Genomic DNA, 19,241 nt, shown 5'->3' with positions numbered 1-19,241 from the left:
AGACATCACCAATATAAGATACATTATTTTATGTTCAACTGAGAAAGAAAAAACACTGCAAACATAAATTGTATGATGCCATTTATGATAAGAAATATCTTTATTAAAGAGGGATATGCATCTTAGAATCAGTAAAATATAATGGTATGTACTCAGTAAATCTATGAAGGATGGAGCCTTAGTCTGTCTGAGCTGCTATAACAAAAATACCATAGAATGGGAGAGTTAAAACAATAGAAATTTACTTCTCACAGTTTTGGTGGCTGGACATCTGAGATCAGAGTGCCAGCATGCTGCAGACACCGGCCCACAGTGTTCACATCATTATGGATAAAATGACACATTCACAAGAACTACTGAGTCTAGTGGAGGGAAAGGGACAGCATGGTTTTTCTCTCAAGGGGAGCAAAAGCCTTGGCCCTTGCCGTGACCTGCCTTTATTGGGTTTCTCAGCACATTACATGATGGTCCTCATTTACTATGCACAGGTTCACTTTAGGTAGTTAGTTACCTTTTACAGAAAACAAAGGAGCCAATGCCACTAATCACATCACAGAAGAGGAATATTTGCAAGTGAAAAGGCAAAAGTGGTTGAACTGGTTACACTCATCCTTGGAAGGTTTAGCATGGATTTTAGGAAGTTACTTTGCAGTAAATGTCCTCAATTCAGGGTGAGGGAGTTTTTTAACAAGAGCAAGACTCAAAGTGGCCTAGGCACAATGCAGGCCTGATTCCCCATGAAAAAAACCTGTCTGTGGGCATGGGTCCTGTGCATCTCCAAGTGGGATCTGGGCCCACACCACGTAGAATGGTCTCCTACACCAGCATAGTTGGGTTAAGACTCTTTCAGTTTTCAGACTTCTCATTGTTTCCTCCAATAGCAGAAGGGATGAGCTAAATCTCCGGGGACTCTTTTATAAAGGCATCAATCCCATTGATGAGAGCTCTGCCAATCACCTTTCAAAGGCCTCCCCTCTTATTACTTTGGGCATTAGGTTTTCAGTATATGAACTATGACTTTGGGGGGAACACAAATATGTAGCCCATAACAGATGAATGAATACTTGATCTTAACTTTTTGAAAGCAAGCACTCAGGTTGGCTCTTGCATATCCATCAAAACTACTTGCATGTTATTTTTATTTAATAAAGTGTTGAAGTGATAGCTTTATGGGCAGGTTAATTTAAATAGAAAGAAGAGAGAATGGAAATGCCAAGTAAGCCATGAATGTAGAGGAGTATGGAACAGGGAATTTCAGAAAACCTCAATTCCTTTGGTCTTTATTGAATGGTTATATTGAACAATGGGGAAAGCACCAAGATATAGGTGCTGGTGAATAGATTATTATCTTTTAACAGTTCAAATCTAGTTTTCTAGAGTGAAATTTTTTTCTATAACTCACTATGGCCTATTTGAGAGCCAAATTCTGAAAATGGACTTTGAAAATGATTTCATAGAATCATAATACTAGAGCTAAAATGGATCATAAAGATTAAAATGCAGTCCTCTTGTTTTAAAGATTTATACATTTATTATTAAATTCACAATTTATTTATTCATTCCAGAAATATTTTCTGAGTGCCTAACATATAGTAGACACTGTACTAAGTATAGAGTATTCAACATTGGAGAAGACAAACAGTTAAGCAGACAATTAAATCAATGAATGGATGGCATTATAAGGAAGGACAGAATGCTCTAGGACCACACAGAAGAAAACATAAATGAGGAAAGCAAGGCCTGGAGATACTGTGATGTGCACAAATTATAGTAATCTAAGAGTATATTTGGATCTTGGCTCAATAGAGACATTCATAAGAAATAACCTTATTTTTTATATTGGCTCTGATAAATGTAATTTGTAAATCATACATTTGACCATACATTTAATTTATTTACTCATGTTTATAAATCTTAAGTGGCTTCTATATTCAACCAAATAAAATAAAAGTCCTTAGCCTGGTATTCAAGATTTCTATAATATGGACCCATCATATTTTTTCAAGTCTTAGGTTTTAGATATTCTACTTAAGTCATACTGAAAAAATTACTATTTCCTGGACACACCTTGGACATTCCCATCTCCTTTCTTTACTCATGTTATTCTCCAAGCCTATGATAACCTCTATACTGGTAAATTTTCTCCATCTTTCATGAGACCCTTATCACTTAAGCCCTCTTTCTTTAACTGAGAAGGCTGAGTGCCAAGTACATGGGAATTGGGTTCAGGCTTTTTGTGGGACTCCAGTACCCTTAAGTGTCACTAAAAAGGCTTAGATATTAACAATACCTTCCTTATAGTGTCATTGTGAATATTAGTTAAGAAAAAACTTGTAAAATACTTATCACAGAACTGATTACAATATGTATTATTTATACCCCTCTAATTCTTGTTTGATGTTCCTTTTATCCCACCTATCATCTATTGCCTTGTTGCCATTTATTTACATTCTTTTGTGGACACAGTGTTTTTTACCTATGAATCACCTATATTACCTAGCATATTACCATATATACATCAGGTTTCAATCAAGCTTTGAAAAGATAAATGAAAAACAGAAGAGCCCTAGCTGGTTTGGCTCAGCGGATTGAGTGCCAGCCTGTGAACCAAAGCATTGCAGGTTTGATTTCCAGTCAGGGCACATGCTTGGGTTGCAGACCAGGTCCCCAGTTGGGAGGGGGTGAGAGAGGCAACTATACATTGATATTTCTCTCCCTCTCTTCCTCCCTACCTTTTTCTAAAAGGTAAAATATTTTTTTAAAAAAGAAGAGAGGAGATGGATGGACAAATGTATGCATGATATGATGAGGTCCAGCACTGGTGACATTTGTACTTATGTCTACAAGACAGACCTACTTAACTAATAAGCCTGTGGTTGTCAAATAATTCGGTAATATTTCTAGAGCGAATTTACAGATAAAAGAACTACCCACATTTCTTCCGTAGACAATTTCTTCTTTTTGGGAAGCAGCAGACCCTTGCACATCAGCCTAGTTAATGCTCTTTAAAGTGCAGAAGAGTTGTGTCCTAATAAGATACTTTGGAGAGTGTCTTCATTTCTTATTCCTGGGGCTGACGTTTTTTATTACTCCATATTGTGTCTGAGGAGAGCTTCTGGGAATTCAGGATGAGGCCTATGGAATGAAGCAGCAAGAGGCAGGGCAGACCTTATGCATTCTAGACTGAGAGTTTCATCTAATGTTATGACCTAGAGAGAATCAGAAGGTTTGCTGGCATCCTTCAATTTGATTTAGAAAGAATTGGCCTCAAGTTCACCTCTACAAAAATATCTGGTCTCAGCAGGCAGACAGTTGTGTCTGGTTCTATTCACTCTGCCTTATAAACATTAAGATGCTACATACCTAATTATGCCAGTTGTATAAACTGTCTTATCAGTACATAGTATCAACATAGATGTGTACTTTTTCAAAACAATGGACTGTTAGGTGTGCAGCTGAGATTTGTCTGTTCTCATTAAGTCATACACCCATCATGCCTTTCCAAATGTGAAAAGTCCTCACATTCTAAATATATATGTACATATATATACATATATATGTATATATATATATATATATATATATATATATATATATATAAATACACACACACAGGGTCCAGTAGAAGTAAAGCTTGCTTGAGTGTGGTTGGTAGGGTTTGTGAATGTCTCGCATGAGATGGACAGCAACTTGAACATTTCACCTAAAATGTCATATGGTATGTTTAAGTGTTATATTGTTATGTTACAGAATTAAATGCTTATGATTTTGTAATAAAAGATTTTGTAATAAAAAGGGGTTATTTGTGCCGGACTATATGTATATGTGTGTGTGTGTGTGTGTGTGTGTGTGTGTGTGTGGTCTCTAGGTTATATGTATTATACATACACATACACACATACACAGGTATACACACACACACACACACACATGCACATATATATTGAGGTCTGGCTAGAAGGTATCCAGATGTGTAATATGAAAATTAGATATATTTACTGAAGAAGATACAAGAAACATTGTACATAGGACAATGATACCTCAGTTCCCTTCAAAGTAAGCACATTGGGACCTCTCACAGTTCTCCCAATTGCCATCAGAACCCCCAACATATTTTCTTGAATCTCATCAATGGTCTGAAATCTCTTCCCTGTCAAAGGTGATTTTGGTTTGGGGAAAAGTCATGTTTCAGAGCACCAGATCTGGGCTGTAGTGGGACTGAGTCACCTGGGTGATTAGATGTTTCACAAAAAAAACTCTGCATGAGACGTGATGGGCATATTGTTGTGATGAAGCTTCCAGTCACCAGTTGTCCATAGCTGAGGCCTTCTGAATCACCCAAATACTTTCCACAGAAGAAGGTTCAAGCTTAACACACAATTTGATGCAGATTCATGCTCTATTTACTAAGTCATTTTGAATGTGATGACCACACAGTTCACATGCTCACTCAGTGGCATCTACTTCCCCAACTGATTAATACAGAGAAGTCACCATTGTTCACACATGTGCATTCCAGTCCACTTTCCTTGGCTGCCAGGTTACATCAATATTGCGCACACCGTTCTCATTACATTAATAATGGCTGGACTTTTTCTGGACATACCTTGTATACACACACATACACATATATACAATATGTGTGTGTGTGTGCAAAGGTGTCTATATATATACATATATATATATAGTGTGTGTGTATATATTTATATATTCATTCTCCCACTGTTCAGTTTATGGCTCAAATAGCATTTGAAATACTGCCTTGAAGAAAGAGGAAATTTAATAGATTTTTTTAATGCATGTTAAATGAAATAGTTTTCTTTGAAAAGCCATTTTGTATAATATGTTTATAACTGTCAATAATACTGTTCCATTTCTCTCCAGAAAGCACTATACTACTTTTTAAAGGCAGCAAAGGCTGGAAGTGCAAATGCCATGGCATTTATAGGAAAGGTACATGCTTCATCTTGATCAATAACTTTCATTTTTTAAAAACCTAAGAAATTAATGGTATTAGTTGATTGAAGCCAATGTAGGGTACAGGGATGCAGGCCTCTTTCATGAAAGCAGCTGAGAGGAGCATTTGGCTGCAAAATGAGGGTAGTATTCCTGAGATAATAGTTTTTTGGTTTTTTGTTTTTTGTTTTTTTAAGATTTTTTTTTTTTTAGAGAGGGAAAGGGTGAGAGAGAGAGAGAGAGAGAGAGAGAGAAATCAATGTGCAGTTGCTGGGGGTCATGGCCTGCAACCCAGACATGTACCATGACTGGGAATTGAATCTGCGACACTTTAGTTCACAGCCTGCACTCAATCCACTGAGCTACACCAGCCAGGGCCCAAGATGATAGTTTTTAAAAGTCCCCAGAAATCAACAACTTTCACCTGAGATACCAAAAACAACCTTGAAGTACACCTGTCCCAGGGTTTCTGACTGAGTATAGCACAGATTCTCTCCCACAATCTTTTCCCCTGGCATGTAACAGGAGATCAGGGCTAGTTGTACATAACTAGCTAGTGAATTCACAGGGCTAGTGAATTGAAGACTGGTACATTCTTCAATTCAATGAGGTGTCTCCTTCCTTAACTCCCAGAAGGAGACCCAGCTCCAGGTTGACCAAAGTCCACCCTTGTGTTCCTCTAGAAATGCATGTTCTTTCTTCTTCAAAGATCACTCCCTTTGCCAAGTACTGCCTTTGGCTCCTTACAGCGAGCTTATATTTATTAGCAACCATGGGGACAAATGCCCTGTTTCCAGAAGTGCTACATACAGTAAATTTAGATGCTAGGAAATGTGAAAAAACACAAGTAGATCTCATGTTTTGGTTTGGGCAATGTCACTCCAGAATGCATGTAGTAGATTGTTTCTTTAGTTTTCCCTTTTAAAAAAAAATTGAAGTACAATCCATATGACATAAATTAGTCATTTAAAAGTGTATATTTCAGTGGCATTTACTACACTGACAGTGTTGTGCAACCTTCACCTTTATGTAGTTCTAAAACATTTTCATCACCCTCAAATTTCTTAGTTTTTTACATCCTCTTTTAATTTTTTTCTAGATGTATTTAGAAGGTAATGATGCAGCACCACAAAATAATGCTACTGCTTTCAAATACTTTTCCATGGCAGCCAATAAGGTATGTACTTAGCCCATTTCTGCAAACACATGAAAATACTTGGCTTCTATTACATATAGACTTATGCTGAAAAGTTGACTCCAAAGCCTCATGCCTGGCTAACAGGCCTAGGAGGACTTTTGTGTCCAAGAGAAGGAGAATATTGTTAACTATAAAATATGGGATTCAGGTCACAGGGGAGACATGTCTTCTTGGTAAACAGAAATGCCAATGACTTGTGCTATCCTAGCAAAAGACCAGAGATAAGTTCAGCTCTCCCCTCTTCCATGCATAGATGAGGCCATCTAACTCAGCAAACAAGAAATAAAATACAATAGATAAGGACAGAGGAAGGAAAAACTCAATCAATAAAGCAGTAACTTCAGGACAATAACAACCAAGAAATGCCCAGTTTTCTCCCACTGGACCTTGCCCAAAAGCCGGAAATGCCTCTGGCCCAAGAGGAAAGTTGTCAGAGAGGCAAGCAGAACAAGATGATTGAGAGCAAGGCTCTGCAGACATTTGATTTGAATGCTAGCCCTGCTACTTACTAGCTGTGTGACTAGGTGGGGGGAGCTCCATCCCACGAAGCTCCCCTGGAAACCAGGATGAAAATAAGTCTACCAAGACATGATCTGCTTGGGGAGTAAAGGCTGACCAGTCTCTCAGAGGAGAAAGGCCTTGAGCCTCTTTTTCAGTGCACTTTTATTGGGTTCAGTTTGCATAGGAATACAGGGCATATACGTAAAGCTCATCAATCATTTTCAGGCAGTAATAATCAAGGAACAGATAACATTCAAAGAAGTATAAAGGCTTATTCTGAGTCAGGGTCAGATAGATAGAGTGACAACAAAAGGGCATAAAACTTTGGGAAAAAAAAACATTTTATGCTGGGAATCTTAACATTTAAATTGAGGGGATTCTTAGCAAAGCAGGTTTCACAGGATTTTATGCATTCTTTCTTAGGCCTGATTGCCCCCAGGAACCTTCTGTTCCAGCACAGGGCCACACTGCCTCCAGCATTGTTTTAGGTTTAAGTCAGGCAGGGGAAGTAAGGCAACAAAGAGATTAGGGGACTTTTTACAGATAGAATGAGGACTCAGGCTATAACAAAGCTGAGGGGTGAAGGTCTTTTGTCCCTTCTCCATAATCCCCTAAACCCTTACCTAATGGCTCCTTTGTGAGTGTGCCTGATTTAGGTTGTTCCTCCCTTGAGAAATCTTACTTGTCATTGACTATCCAGTCATCCTCCAGGGACCAAGCAGGGTGAAGTAAAGGGGGTAGGGGCTGTGCCCCTGCCAGGAGGATAAGTTTTATCTCCTTAAGTCCCAAGGTCTTTTTACTCAACCTTAGCCATGGGGGGTTACAGCTTCTGAAACCAGGCAGGGCAGTTTCCAACAACTAGGGACAAGTTACTTAATCTTTTGGGGCCTCAACTTCTCCATTTATAAAATGGGAATAGAAAGATTTGCCTTGTATTGTTGTTGTCAAGATTTATTGAGTCGACATTTCTTTGCTTCCTATTGTAAAGTAGTTAAAGCACTGCCTGGCACACAGTAAGTTCTATGCATCAGTTATTATATTTGGCAGCCTGGGGTGAGTTAGAAAGAGTAAAATTCAAAGCCTATCCAAGGCAAAATGGATTTGGTATATGAGGGAATATACAAACGGTGTTATACTGAAGTTTTTGCTTGGTTGCTAGGTTCAGTGAGGCTGGTATCTCTCAGATAGAACATAGTAGACTACCCTGAATCTCTTCAGTACATAAAGAGCTCCTAATCACAACATTCATCAATTTAACATAGGTGAAAACTTTATATTCCTGCACAACAGGAAACATTTTATTTTATTATGTCATACTGCAATACTAGCTGTAAAGATATGCTCAAATCAGTGAATATTATCAACTGTTCTTTTTTTTGAAACCCGCATGCTGCTCTTGGAGCTTATTTATAAACAACTAACACTTCCATGTTGCTGCTATTGTGTCATAAATTACTGAGAAGACTGGTACTCAACTTCTCTCCCTTGTAAGTTATATGAAATTGTTGCTCAGCGAGACAGCTATCTGATGTAGCATTAGATGAGGGTGACAAGAAAGAGTCAACCAAAAAGGGGGTAATATAATAGGGAGATGTCTTGTAATCTGGAAAATAATGCTGATTTGTCAGCCCAAAGGAATAATGCCAGGAAGTTGAGTGTGTAAATTAACCCAAGTCCCAAGCTATTCAGGGTTGTGTAATCAGCAGTGATCTAAGTTACTCATGTTCTAAACCTGAGCTACCTTCTTTTACAGAGGAAATCTGACATTGTATTTAAGGTAATTGCTCTGAATGGCATCAGGTGGACATGCCACATATTCCTTTATCATGACCTAGACAATTTATGAGATTTCTCACTTGAGGTCACTATTAAAGTAAAAGGTTTCTGTCTTCCACTCTTTGCACACTCATACTCTTCTTTTACTAATTTTTTCATTGCTTTTCAATTTGATTTTGAGTCATATCAGTACCAGGATGCAAAGATACAGACTTTAACATATCAGGTCCATTCTCATCTCCATACTTTTGTCCTTCCTTCTCCCTTCCCAGAGTCTCATATTCTGAATCTATTCATCCCCCAGAGCAGAATTTAATCCTCTCTCCCTCCACAAAGCCACCCTTACCCTTCTTGGCTCATGTAATCTTTTCTCTCTTCTGAACTTGCCCTGCACTCATGCTACATACTGCTAGAACTTTATTGCTTCTACCTTAGGGATTCTCCCCTACTGTCTGAAGACCATATCTCCTCAACTAGAGAAGGGCTACAGTCTTGGTACATAGTAGGAGTTCATTAAATATTTGCAAAATAAATGATCCTATCCTCCCTAAGTTCATGTCAATTAACCTAAGCAAGGACTCTAATGTGGAAGTTATATTTGGGGTGATTGCTTATACAAACATCAAGTTTGACCCAGAAAGTGTTTTTAAAATTAAGGAAATTTCATATCAAAGTCTGGATATCAAAATTGTCTTGGAAAATGGGAAAAACTGACCATATAAGGATGCCATTCCATGTAACAACTGCCTGGAGAGGATCCAAGATGGTGGCATGGTAAGTGGATGTTACACTCACATCCTCCCAGGGCCAAACTGGAACTACCACTAGTATATAGAACAATCATCCTGAATAACCAACTAAAGACTAGCTAAACAGAAGTCTTATAACCAACAATTTACAGAAGAAGCCACATCAAGACTGGCAGGAAGAGCAGAGCCATGAAAAGGGCTAGCCCCACACCCATGTTCAGTGGCTAAAACTCCAGAGGTATATCTTGGCTGTAAACTTTCCCCTGAGAAGCATGGAGTCTCAACCCCAAGGCAGGCTCCCCAGCCCAGAGTACAAGAGCCAGGAAGAGGAGCCCACACACTAGCTGGATGTGAAAATCAGCAGGGATTCTGTCTGCCAAGGAGAGATGAGAGTCTGCTAGAAACTCAGGCACCCTCTTAAAGGGCCAACATATAATACCCTGTTTGTAGCCACCACTCTTGGCTCTGGCAGAGGGAGGGCAGCTCAGAACAGACTGTTGTGTGGGAATAAACTAGATTGTGTGCCTCAGGAAACAGAGCTGAAGGGAAAACTACCAGGATCCCTGTGCTGAGTCCCTCTCCCACACTTCCCACAGCTGCCATCTTTCTTGGGTTGAACACTCTCTTCCATAGGGCATCAGCCTGGAAGAATGCAATAGCCCCACCCTCTTGATTTGCTGTCACCCCACCCTGCTGAGCTCACACACTGCAGAGGAGTCAGGTTCCTGGACTTGTGGTGTAGAGGTCTAGGTAGACTTAGGTCATATCAGAGACTGAGCTGTGTGGCTCTGAGACACAGGCCACTCCTCTTCTTCCTGAGAGCCTGACTGGAGCTGACACCCCATGAGAGATTAACTAGCTCCACCATCCCAACTCCTTGCCACCTCACTCTGCTGGACTCAGGCTCTTGAGTAGGTATCAGCAGAATCCAAGACAGACTGAGTCTTGTGACTAAGGTGAGGGCCATTTTTCCCTCAAAATATTCCTGTGTAGAGTCCTCCCTTTATATGGCCAAATTGGTCTATTTGGGGCTGATAGCTCTGAATGCCTCACTCTGATGACTACCCAAGACCCTTCCTCAACACAAAGGTCTGCAGGCACCTGGAAGGTGGCAGCTGGTGCTGGTATACTTTGGGACTTTTTCTGAGTGGTCTCAGACCTAGCACTGGCACAGAGTTTGAATCTGTATCAGTCTAGTGAACACCACTCACCCCTAGCTGGTAACTTACTGAGAATCTACCTCATGCAACTCAAGTGCTGCCAGAGGCTCTTTCAGGGACTGAGCCAAATGGGCAGCTAGCGGAGGCAGTCAGAGGAAGATCTCAGGATGCCTTGGGCCTTTTGCTGATCTGCCCCCCAACTTGGTGCAGGAAGCAGCCAGCTGTGGTGCACAGCTTGGCTCTTCCACTGCACACACAGGCCCAGAAAGGGCAGCCATAAACTCTGGATACATTATAATCTGAGCAGTTTTCTCAGGTGCATTTACAGGAAGTTTCTGACATTGATCTGCACTGAATTACCTCTCAAGAAGCCCCCAAATCAACACATCCAGTAGCAGAATTCAGACAATATCAGAGCAGGGTCCAATTAGCTCCACAAGTGGCACATCCAATAGGAGATCTCAGCAGGCACCAGACCCTGCTGGTGATAATTCCACTTTGTGTGGTCAGCACCCACAGAGTATCTCATAAACTAGTTGGGGTCAGTCCTCAGAGTCAGCCAGCCCTACACACAGAGGGGCAAACAGCAATCAAAACTCACCTACAATAAGAATGTACACATAGTACATTCCTGGAGACTGCACCACTGGGACCCATAAGACACTTAATATATAAGACCATCCTGCAAAGACTGGAAGAAATAGCAGATATACATAATACACAGAAACAAACACAGAGAGGCAGCCAAAATGGAGAGACAAAGAAACATGCCTCAAAAGAAAGAAAATAAAAAATCTTCAGAAAAATAACTAAAGGAAACAGAAGCAAGCAATAAACCAGATACAGAGCTCATGATGGTTATACAGATGCTCAAGGAACTTAGGAATGAATAGCTTCACCAACATAAAGAAGGACATGTAAACCATAAGAAAGTACCAATCAGAAATAAAGAGTACACTATCTGTAATGAATAATACACTAGATCAGCAATTTTCAACCTTTTCTATCTCATGACACTCAAACTACTAAAATTCTGCAGCACACCAAATAATGTTATATTTTTGGCTGATATGACAAAAAAGATACAATTTTGATTCATTCACACTGGATGTGTTGGTGCTATTGTTGTATTGGCTGTTGCCATTTTTTTACTGAACAATCTAAGAGAAAAGAGGTCAGTGCCCTGATTAAATAGTCAGATATTACATGTTTTAAAATGCCTTGCAGCATACCCATAAGCCACAGCACAACAGTTCAAAATTGCTGCAGTAGGAGGAAGCAACAGCAGGGTAGATGAAGCAGAGAATAGAATCAGTGATTTGGAAGACAATATAGCAGAAAACACCCAATCAGAACAGCAAAATGAAAAAGAAATTAAATGAGAATAGTTTAGGGGACCTTTGGAACAATATGAAGGATAAGAATATCTGCATACTAGGTGTACCAGAAGGAGAAGAGAGAGAGCAAGGGACTGAAAACTTATTTGAAAAAAGAATGCCTGAAAACTTCCCTATTCTGGTGAAGGACAAAGCCACACAAGTCCAAAAATGCAGAGTCCCAAATGTGATGAACCCACAGAGGCCAATACTAAGACTCTTCACAATTAACATGGAAAAGGTTAAAGACAAAGAGAATCTTAAAAGCAGCAAGAGAAAGACAGTTACTTACCTACAAGGGAGCTCCCATAAGACTGTCAGCTAATTTTTCATCAGAAACATTTCAGGCCAGAAAGGATTGGCACAAAACATGCAAAGTGATAAAAAGCAAGGACCTGCAACCAAAACTACTCTACCCAGCAAGGCCACCATTTGTTATTAAATGAGAAATAAAGAGCTTCTTGGACAACAAAGGCTAAAGGAGTTTATGGCCACCTAACCAGTATTGTAAAAAAAAAAGTATTAAAGGGACTTCCTTAAGAAGGAGAAAGAGAGAAAAAGAAAATATAGTTATAAAAAATAAAATAGCAATAAATATGTACCTATTAATACTCACTTTACATATAAATGCCTAAATACTCCAATCAAAAGACATAAGGCAGCAGAATGGATAAGAAAACAAGGCCCATATATTTGCTGTCTATATGAGACACTCCTCAGAATGGAAAACACACACAAACTGAAATAAAGGGATAGAAAGAAGTATTTCATGAAAACAGAAATGAAAAAGAAGGCTGTGGTAGCAATACTTATACTGATAATATAATACTGATTATATCAGTAATACTTAATTACTGATATAAGTAATTACTGATATAAGTAATACTTAATTACTGATATAAGTAATACTTAATTACTGATATAAGCAATACTTATACTGATAAAAAATAGACTTTAAAACAAAGTGTATAATAAGAGACAAGGAAGGACACTACATAACAAAAAGGGGAACAATTCAACAAGAGGATATAACCCTTGTAAACATCTATACACCCAACATAGGAGCACTTCAGTATATAAAGCAAATTTTGGTGGATGTAAAGGGAGAGTTTGACAGTTATACAGTCATAGCAGGGGATTTTTACACCCCCATTGACATCAATGGACAGATCTTCCAGACAGAAAATTGACCAGAAAATGGTGGCCTTAAATGACACACTAGGTAAGATGGGTTCAATTGATATTTTCAGAGCATTTCATTACAAAGTAGCAAAATATACATTCTTTTAATGTGCAGAACATTTTCTAGGACAGGCCACATGTTAGGACACAAGTTTTTACAAATGTAAGGAGATTGAAATTATATCAAGCATCTTCTCTGACCACAGTGGTATGAAACTAAAAGTCAGTTACAAGAAAAAACTGAAACATGCACAAACACAAGGAAGCTAAATAATAGCTTACTAAACAATGAGTGGGTTAACAATGAAATCAAGGAAGAAATCAAAAGATACCTTGAGATAAATGAAAATGGGAACACAATAACTCAAAATCTATGGGACACAGAAAAGCAGTAATAAGAGAGAAATTAGTATAGTATTTCTATACTATAGTATAGTATTACAAGCCTACCTCAAGAAACAAGAAAAATTTAAATAATCAAAACTTACACCTAAAGGAACTAGAAAAAGAATAAAAATCAAAGCCCAGAGTGAGTAGAAAAAAAGAAATAATAAAGATTACAGCAGAAACAAATGAAATAGAGTCTAAAAAAGACAATACAAAAGATCAGTGAAACCAAAATCTGTTTCTTTGAAAAAATTAATGAGACTGATAAAACTTTAACCACAGTCATCAAGAAAAAAAAGAAAGAGAGATCCTATATAAATCAAATAAAAAATAAAAGAGGAGTTCTGGCTGGGTGGCTCAGCTGGTTGGAGCATCATCCTATACATCAAAAGGTTGAGGATTTGATCCAAATGCAAGATAGAAAGAAAAAGTGATGCCTTGACCAGTGTAGCTCAGTTGGTTTGGCATTCATCCACAAAGAGAAATGTCACTGGTTGATTCCCAGTCAGGGCACATACCTTAGTTGTGGGTTCAACCCCCAGTCATGACATGTATGGGAGGCAACCAATCAATTTTTCTTTTACATCAATGTTTCTCTCTCTCTCTTTGTCTAATTACAAAGACCAGTCTAATTACAACTAATGAAATTGAAGCAGTAACCAAAAACATCCAAAAAACAAATGTTCTGGAACAGATGGCTTCATATTTGAATTTTACCATGTATTCAAAAAGAACCTGATACCTATCCTCAAGTTATTTCAAAGAATTCTAGAGGAGGAAAGACTTTCAATCTCATTTTGCAAGGTCAGCATTATTTGAGTTCCAAAAACAGATAAAGACAGTACAAAGAAAAAAATTATAGGCCAATGTCCCTGAAGAACATGGATGCAAAAATCCTGAACAAAATACTAGTTAATTGAATCCAGCAATACATTAAAAAATCATACACAGTGATCAAGTGGGATTTATTCCTGGAATGCAAGGTTGGTACAATAGTCGAAAATCAATTAAATTTATACACCACATGAACAAAATAAAAAATTAAAACTATATGATAATATTAGTAGATTTAGTAAAAGCATTTGACAAAATCCAGCACCCTTATATGATAAAAAAATCTCAGCTAAGTGGGAATAAAGGGAACATATCTCAACATAATAAAGTCCATTTATGACAAACCTAGAGCTAATATCATAATGGAGAAAAACTAAATGTGTTTTCTTTAAAATCAGGAACACAAAAGAGATGTCCACTTTCACCACTCTTATTCAACATAGTACTGGAATTCCTAGCCACAGCAATTAGACAAGAAGAAATAGGCATCCAAATTGGAAAGGAAGAGAAGTTAAGTAAAACTGTCAATATTTGTAGTGACATGATACTGTATATTGAGAACCCTAAAGATTGCACACATGTATACAAAAACCTACAAAACTAATAAGTGCATTCAGTAAAGAAGGATACAACATAATTATTCAGAAATTGATTGTAATTTTATACAACAGTAATGATTATCAAAAAGAGAAACTAAGAAAACAATCCCATTTACAATTACATCAAAAATAAAATATCTTGGAATAAATTTAACAAAGGAGGTATATATTTGTACTAAAAAAATTCTGACATTAAAGAAAGAAATTGAAGAAGATACAAATAAATGGAAGCATATACCATTATCAAGGATAGGAAGAATTAATATCATTGAAATGTCCACACTACCCAAAGCAACCTATAAATTTAATGCAATCCCTATCAAAATACAAATGGCATTTTTTTTTCCACAGAACTGGAACAAGTATTCCAAAAAATTATGTGGAAGCACAAAAGACCTGAATAGCCACAGCTATCTTGAGATAGAAGAGTAAAGTGGAAGGTGTCATGCTACCTAATATCAAACTATACTACAAGGCCATAATAATCAAAACAGCATGTTATTGGCATAAAAACCAACATATAGACAATGCAAAAGAATAGAGAACTAAGAAATGACACACCTATATGGTCAATTAATATATGAAAAAGTAGGCAATAACATACAACGGGGTAAAAACAGTCAATTAAATAAATGGTGTTGGGAAAATTGGACAGATGCATGCAAATAAATGATACTAGACCACCATTTTACACCATATACAAGAAAAAATTCAAAATGGATTGAAGACTCTAATGTAATACTTGAAACTATAAAACTCCTAGAAGAAAACATAGGCAGCAAAATCTCTAACATTTCTCTTAGCAATATTTTTTTCTGATATATCTCCCTGGGCAAGGAACACTAAAGAAAAAGTAAACAAATGGAACTACTTCAAACTAAAAGGTTTTGCACAGAAAAAGAAACCATCAACAAAACAAAAAGACAACCTACTGAGTGGGAGAAGATATTTGCTAATGATATATTCAATAAAAGGTTAATATTCAAAATTTATAAAGAACTCATAAAACACACACACACAAAAAAAAATCCAATTAAAAACAGGAAGAGGACCTGAATACACACTTTTCCAGATGACATACAGATTTCCAATAGGCATATGAAAAAGATGCTCAACATCACTAATCATCAGAGAAATTCAAATTAAAACCATAATGAGATACCATCTCACACCTGTCAGAATGGCTGTCATCAATAAATCAACAAACAAGTGCTGGCAAGGATGTGGAGAGAAGAAAGCTTGTGTGTTGTTGGTGGGGATGAAGATTGGTGCAAACAGTATCAAGAACAGTATGGAGTTTCCTCAGAAAATTAAAATGAAACTCTTTATATAACCCAGCAATTCCACTTCTGGGTATATACCCAAAGAAACCCAAAACACTAATTCAAAAGAACATATGCATTCCTTTCGTCATTGCAGCAGTTACTAATAATAGCCAAGATATGTAAGCAACCCACGTGCACATCAATAAACAGTAGATAAAAGACCGGTAGTACTTATATACAATGGAGTATTACTCAACCGCAAAAATGAATGAAATCTTACCATTTGTGACAACACAGTTGGACCTAGATGGTATTATGCTAAGTGAAATAAGTCAGTCAGACAAAGACAGATGCCATATGATATAACATATTCAGAATGTAAGGAACAGTATAAATGAACAAACAGAAACAGACTCATAGATATGAAAAATAGGATAATGGTTGCCAGAAGGGAGAGGGGTTTGGGAACTGGGAGAAAAAGTAAAGGAACTGAGAAGTACAGATTTTTAGTTACAAAATAAGCATGGGAATGTAAATTACAGCATAAGAAATATAATCTATAACATTGCAATAACTGCCTATGGTGCCATGTGGGTAATGGAAATTCTGGGGAAGAACACTTTGTAAAATATATGACTGTCTAAACACTATGCTGAACACTTTATATTTTTTATTTTATTTTAATCATTGTTCAAGTACAGTTTTCTCCCTTTTGCTCCCATGCTAGCCCACCCACCCAACCCTCCCCACTTCCCTCCCATTATCACCCTCCCCCTAGTTTTTGTCCATGTGTCCCTTAAATTTGCTCCTGTAAACCCTTCCCATTCTCCCCTGAAATTCCCTCTTCTCTCCCCTCTGGTCACTCTTAGTTTGTCTTCTATTTCAGTGTCTTTGGTTATATTTTGCTTGTTTCTTTGTTTTGTTGTTTACGTTCCTATTAAAGGTGAGATCATATGGTATTTGTCTTTCACTGCCTGGCTTGTTTCGCTTAGCATAATGCTTTCCAACTCCATCCATGCTGTTGCAAAGGGTAGGAGCTCCTTCTTTCTTTCTGCTGCATAGAACTCCATTGTGTAAATGTACCATAGTTTTTTGATCCATTCATTTCCTGATGGGCATCTTGGTTGCTTCCAGCACCCAGCTATTGTAAATTGTGCTGCTATGAACATCGGGGTGCAAAGGTTCTTTTGTATTGGTGTTTTAGTGTTCATAGGATATAGTCCCAGCAGTGGAACTGCAGGGTCAAAAGGCAGATCCATTTTTAGTTTTCTGAGAGAGTTCCATACTGCTTTCCATAGTGGTTGTACCAGTCTGTAGTCCCATCAACAATGCACTAGGGTCCTCTTTTCTCCACAACCTCTCCAACACTTGTTTGTTGCTTTGTTTATGATGGCCATTCTGACTGGTGTGAAATGGTATCTCATTGTGGTTTTAATTTGCATCTCTCTGATAGCTAGCGATATTGAACATTGTTTCATGTGTCTTTGGATCTTCTGTATGTCCTCCTTGGAGAAGTGTCTGTTCAAGTCCTTTGCCCACTTTTTAATTGGGTTGCTTGATTTCTTAGAGTGGAGTCATGTAAGTTCTTTATATATTTTGGAGATAAAACCGTTGTCTGAGGTATCATTGGCAAATATGTTTTCCCATACAGTTGGTTCTCTTTTTATTTTGATACTGTTTTCTTTAGCTGTGCAGAAGCTTCTTATTTTGATGAGGTCCCATTTGTTTATTCTTTCCTTTATGTCCCTTGCTCTAGGAGACATGTCAGTAAAAAAGTTTCTGCGTGAAATATCTGAGATTTTCCTACCTACGTTCTCTTCTAGGACTTTAATGGTGTCACGGTTTATATTTAAGTCTTTTATCCACCTTGAATTTATTTTTTTTGTATAAGGTGTAAGTTGCTGCTCGAGTTTCATTTTTTTGCACGTGGCTGTCCAGTTCTCCCAACACCATTTGTTGAAGAAGCTATTTTTATTCCATTTTATATTGCTGCTTCCTTTGTCAAATATTAATTGACCATAGAGACTTGGGTTTATTTCTGAGCTCTCTGTTCTGTTCCACTGGTCCATGTGCCTGATTTTATGCCAGTGCCAGGCTGTTTTGATTACAGTGGTCTTGTAGTATAGTTTAGTGTCAGGTATTGTGATCCCTCCTACTTAACTCTTCTTTCTCAAAATTGCAGCAGCTATTCAGGGTCATTTATGGTTCCATATAAATTTTTGAAGTGCTTGTTTTATGTCTGTGAAATGAGCCATGGGTACTTTAATAGGTATTGCATTGAATGTGTAAATTGCTTTTGGTAATATGGACATTTTGATGATATTAATTATTCCAATCCATGAACATGGTATATGTTTCCATTTGTTTGTGTCTTCCTTGATTTCTTTCCTGAGTGTTATGTAGTTTTCTGAATACAGGTCTTTTACCTCTTTGGTTAGGTTTATTCCTAGGTATTTTATTTTTCTTTCTGCTATTTCAAATGGGATATTTTTCTTGATTTCTGCTTCTGCTGTTTCATTGTTGGTGTACAGAAATGCCTTTGATTTCTGAATATTGACTTTGTATCCCGCTGTTTTGCCAAATTCATTTATTAGGTCAAGAAGATTTTTGGTGGAGTCTATAAGATTTTCTATGTACACTATCATGTCATCTGCAAACAGTGACAGTTTTGTTTCCTCCTTTCCGATTTGGATGCCTTTTATTTCTTTTTCTTGTCTGATTGCTGTGGCTAAAACTTCCAGTACTATATTGAATAGAAATGGTGAAAGTGGACAGCCTTGTCTTGTTCCTGATCTTAGTGGAAAATATTTTAATTTTTGCCCATTGAGTATGATGTTGGCTGTAGGTCTCTCATATATGGCCTTTATTATGTTGAGGAATGCTCCCTCTATTCCCACTTTGCTGAGTGTTTTTATCATAAATGGGTGCTGTACTTTATCAAATGCTTTTTCTGCATCTACTGATATGGTCATGTGGTTTTTGTCTTTGCTTTTGTTTATGTGATGTATTACACTTACTGATTTGCGAATATTGTACTATCCTTGCATCCCTGGAATGAATCCCACTTGGTCATGGTGTATGATCTTTTTAATGTACTGTTGGATGTGGTTTGCCAGTATTTTGTTGAGGATTTTAGCATCAATGTTCATCAGCGATATTGGCCTGAAGTTTTCTTTCTTTGTTGTGTCTTTATCTGGTTTTGGAAATAGGATGATGTTGGCCTCATAAGAAGAGTTTGGGCATCTCCCATCTTTGTGG

General features: G+C 37.6%; 1 protein-coding gene across 1 annotated transcript in view; it reads left to right on the top strand.

Annotated features, from left to right (window-relative positions):
• SEL1L2 (SEL1L2 adaptor subunit of ERAD E3 ligase) overlaps window positions 1-19,241 on the top strand; it is a 92,972-nt gene that overhangs the window by 40,202 nt on the left and 33,529 nt on the right. The window contains exons 9-10 of the mRNA XM_045832617.1: window positions 4,885-4,953; window positions 6,056-6,133. Of these exons, the coding sequence (XP_045688573.1) occupies window positions 4,885-4,953; window positions 6,056-6,133 (147 nt within the window). The remainder of the gene's footprint in view (window positions 1-4,884; window positions 4,954-6,055; window positions 6,134-19,241) is intronic.

This window comes from Phyllostomus hastatus, unplaced genomic scaffold, assembly GCF_019186645.2.
Source record: "Phyllostomus hastatus isolate PE091 unplaced genomic scaffold, TTU_PhHast_1.1 phas_contig_17, whole genome shotgun sequence".
Classification (NCBI taxonomy): Eukaryota; Metazoa; Chordata; class Mammalia; order Chiroptera; family Phyllostomidae; genus Phyllostomus; species Phyllostomus hastatus.
This window is presented reverse-complemented; position numbering and strand designations above follow the sequence as displayed.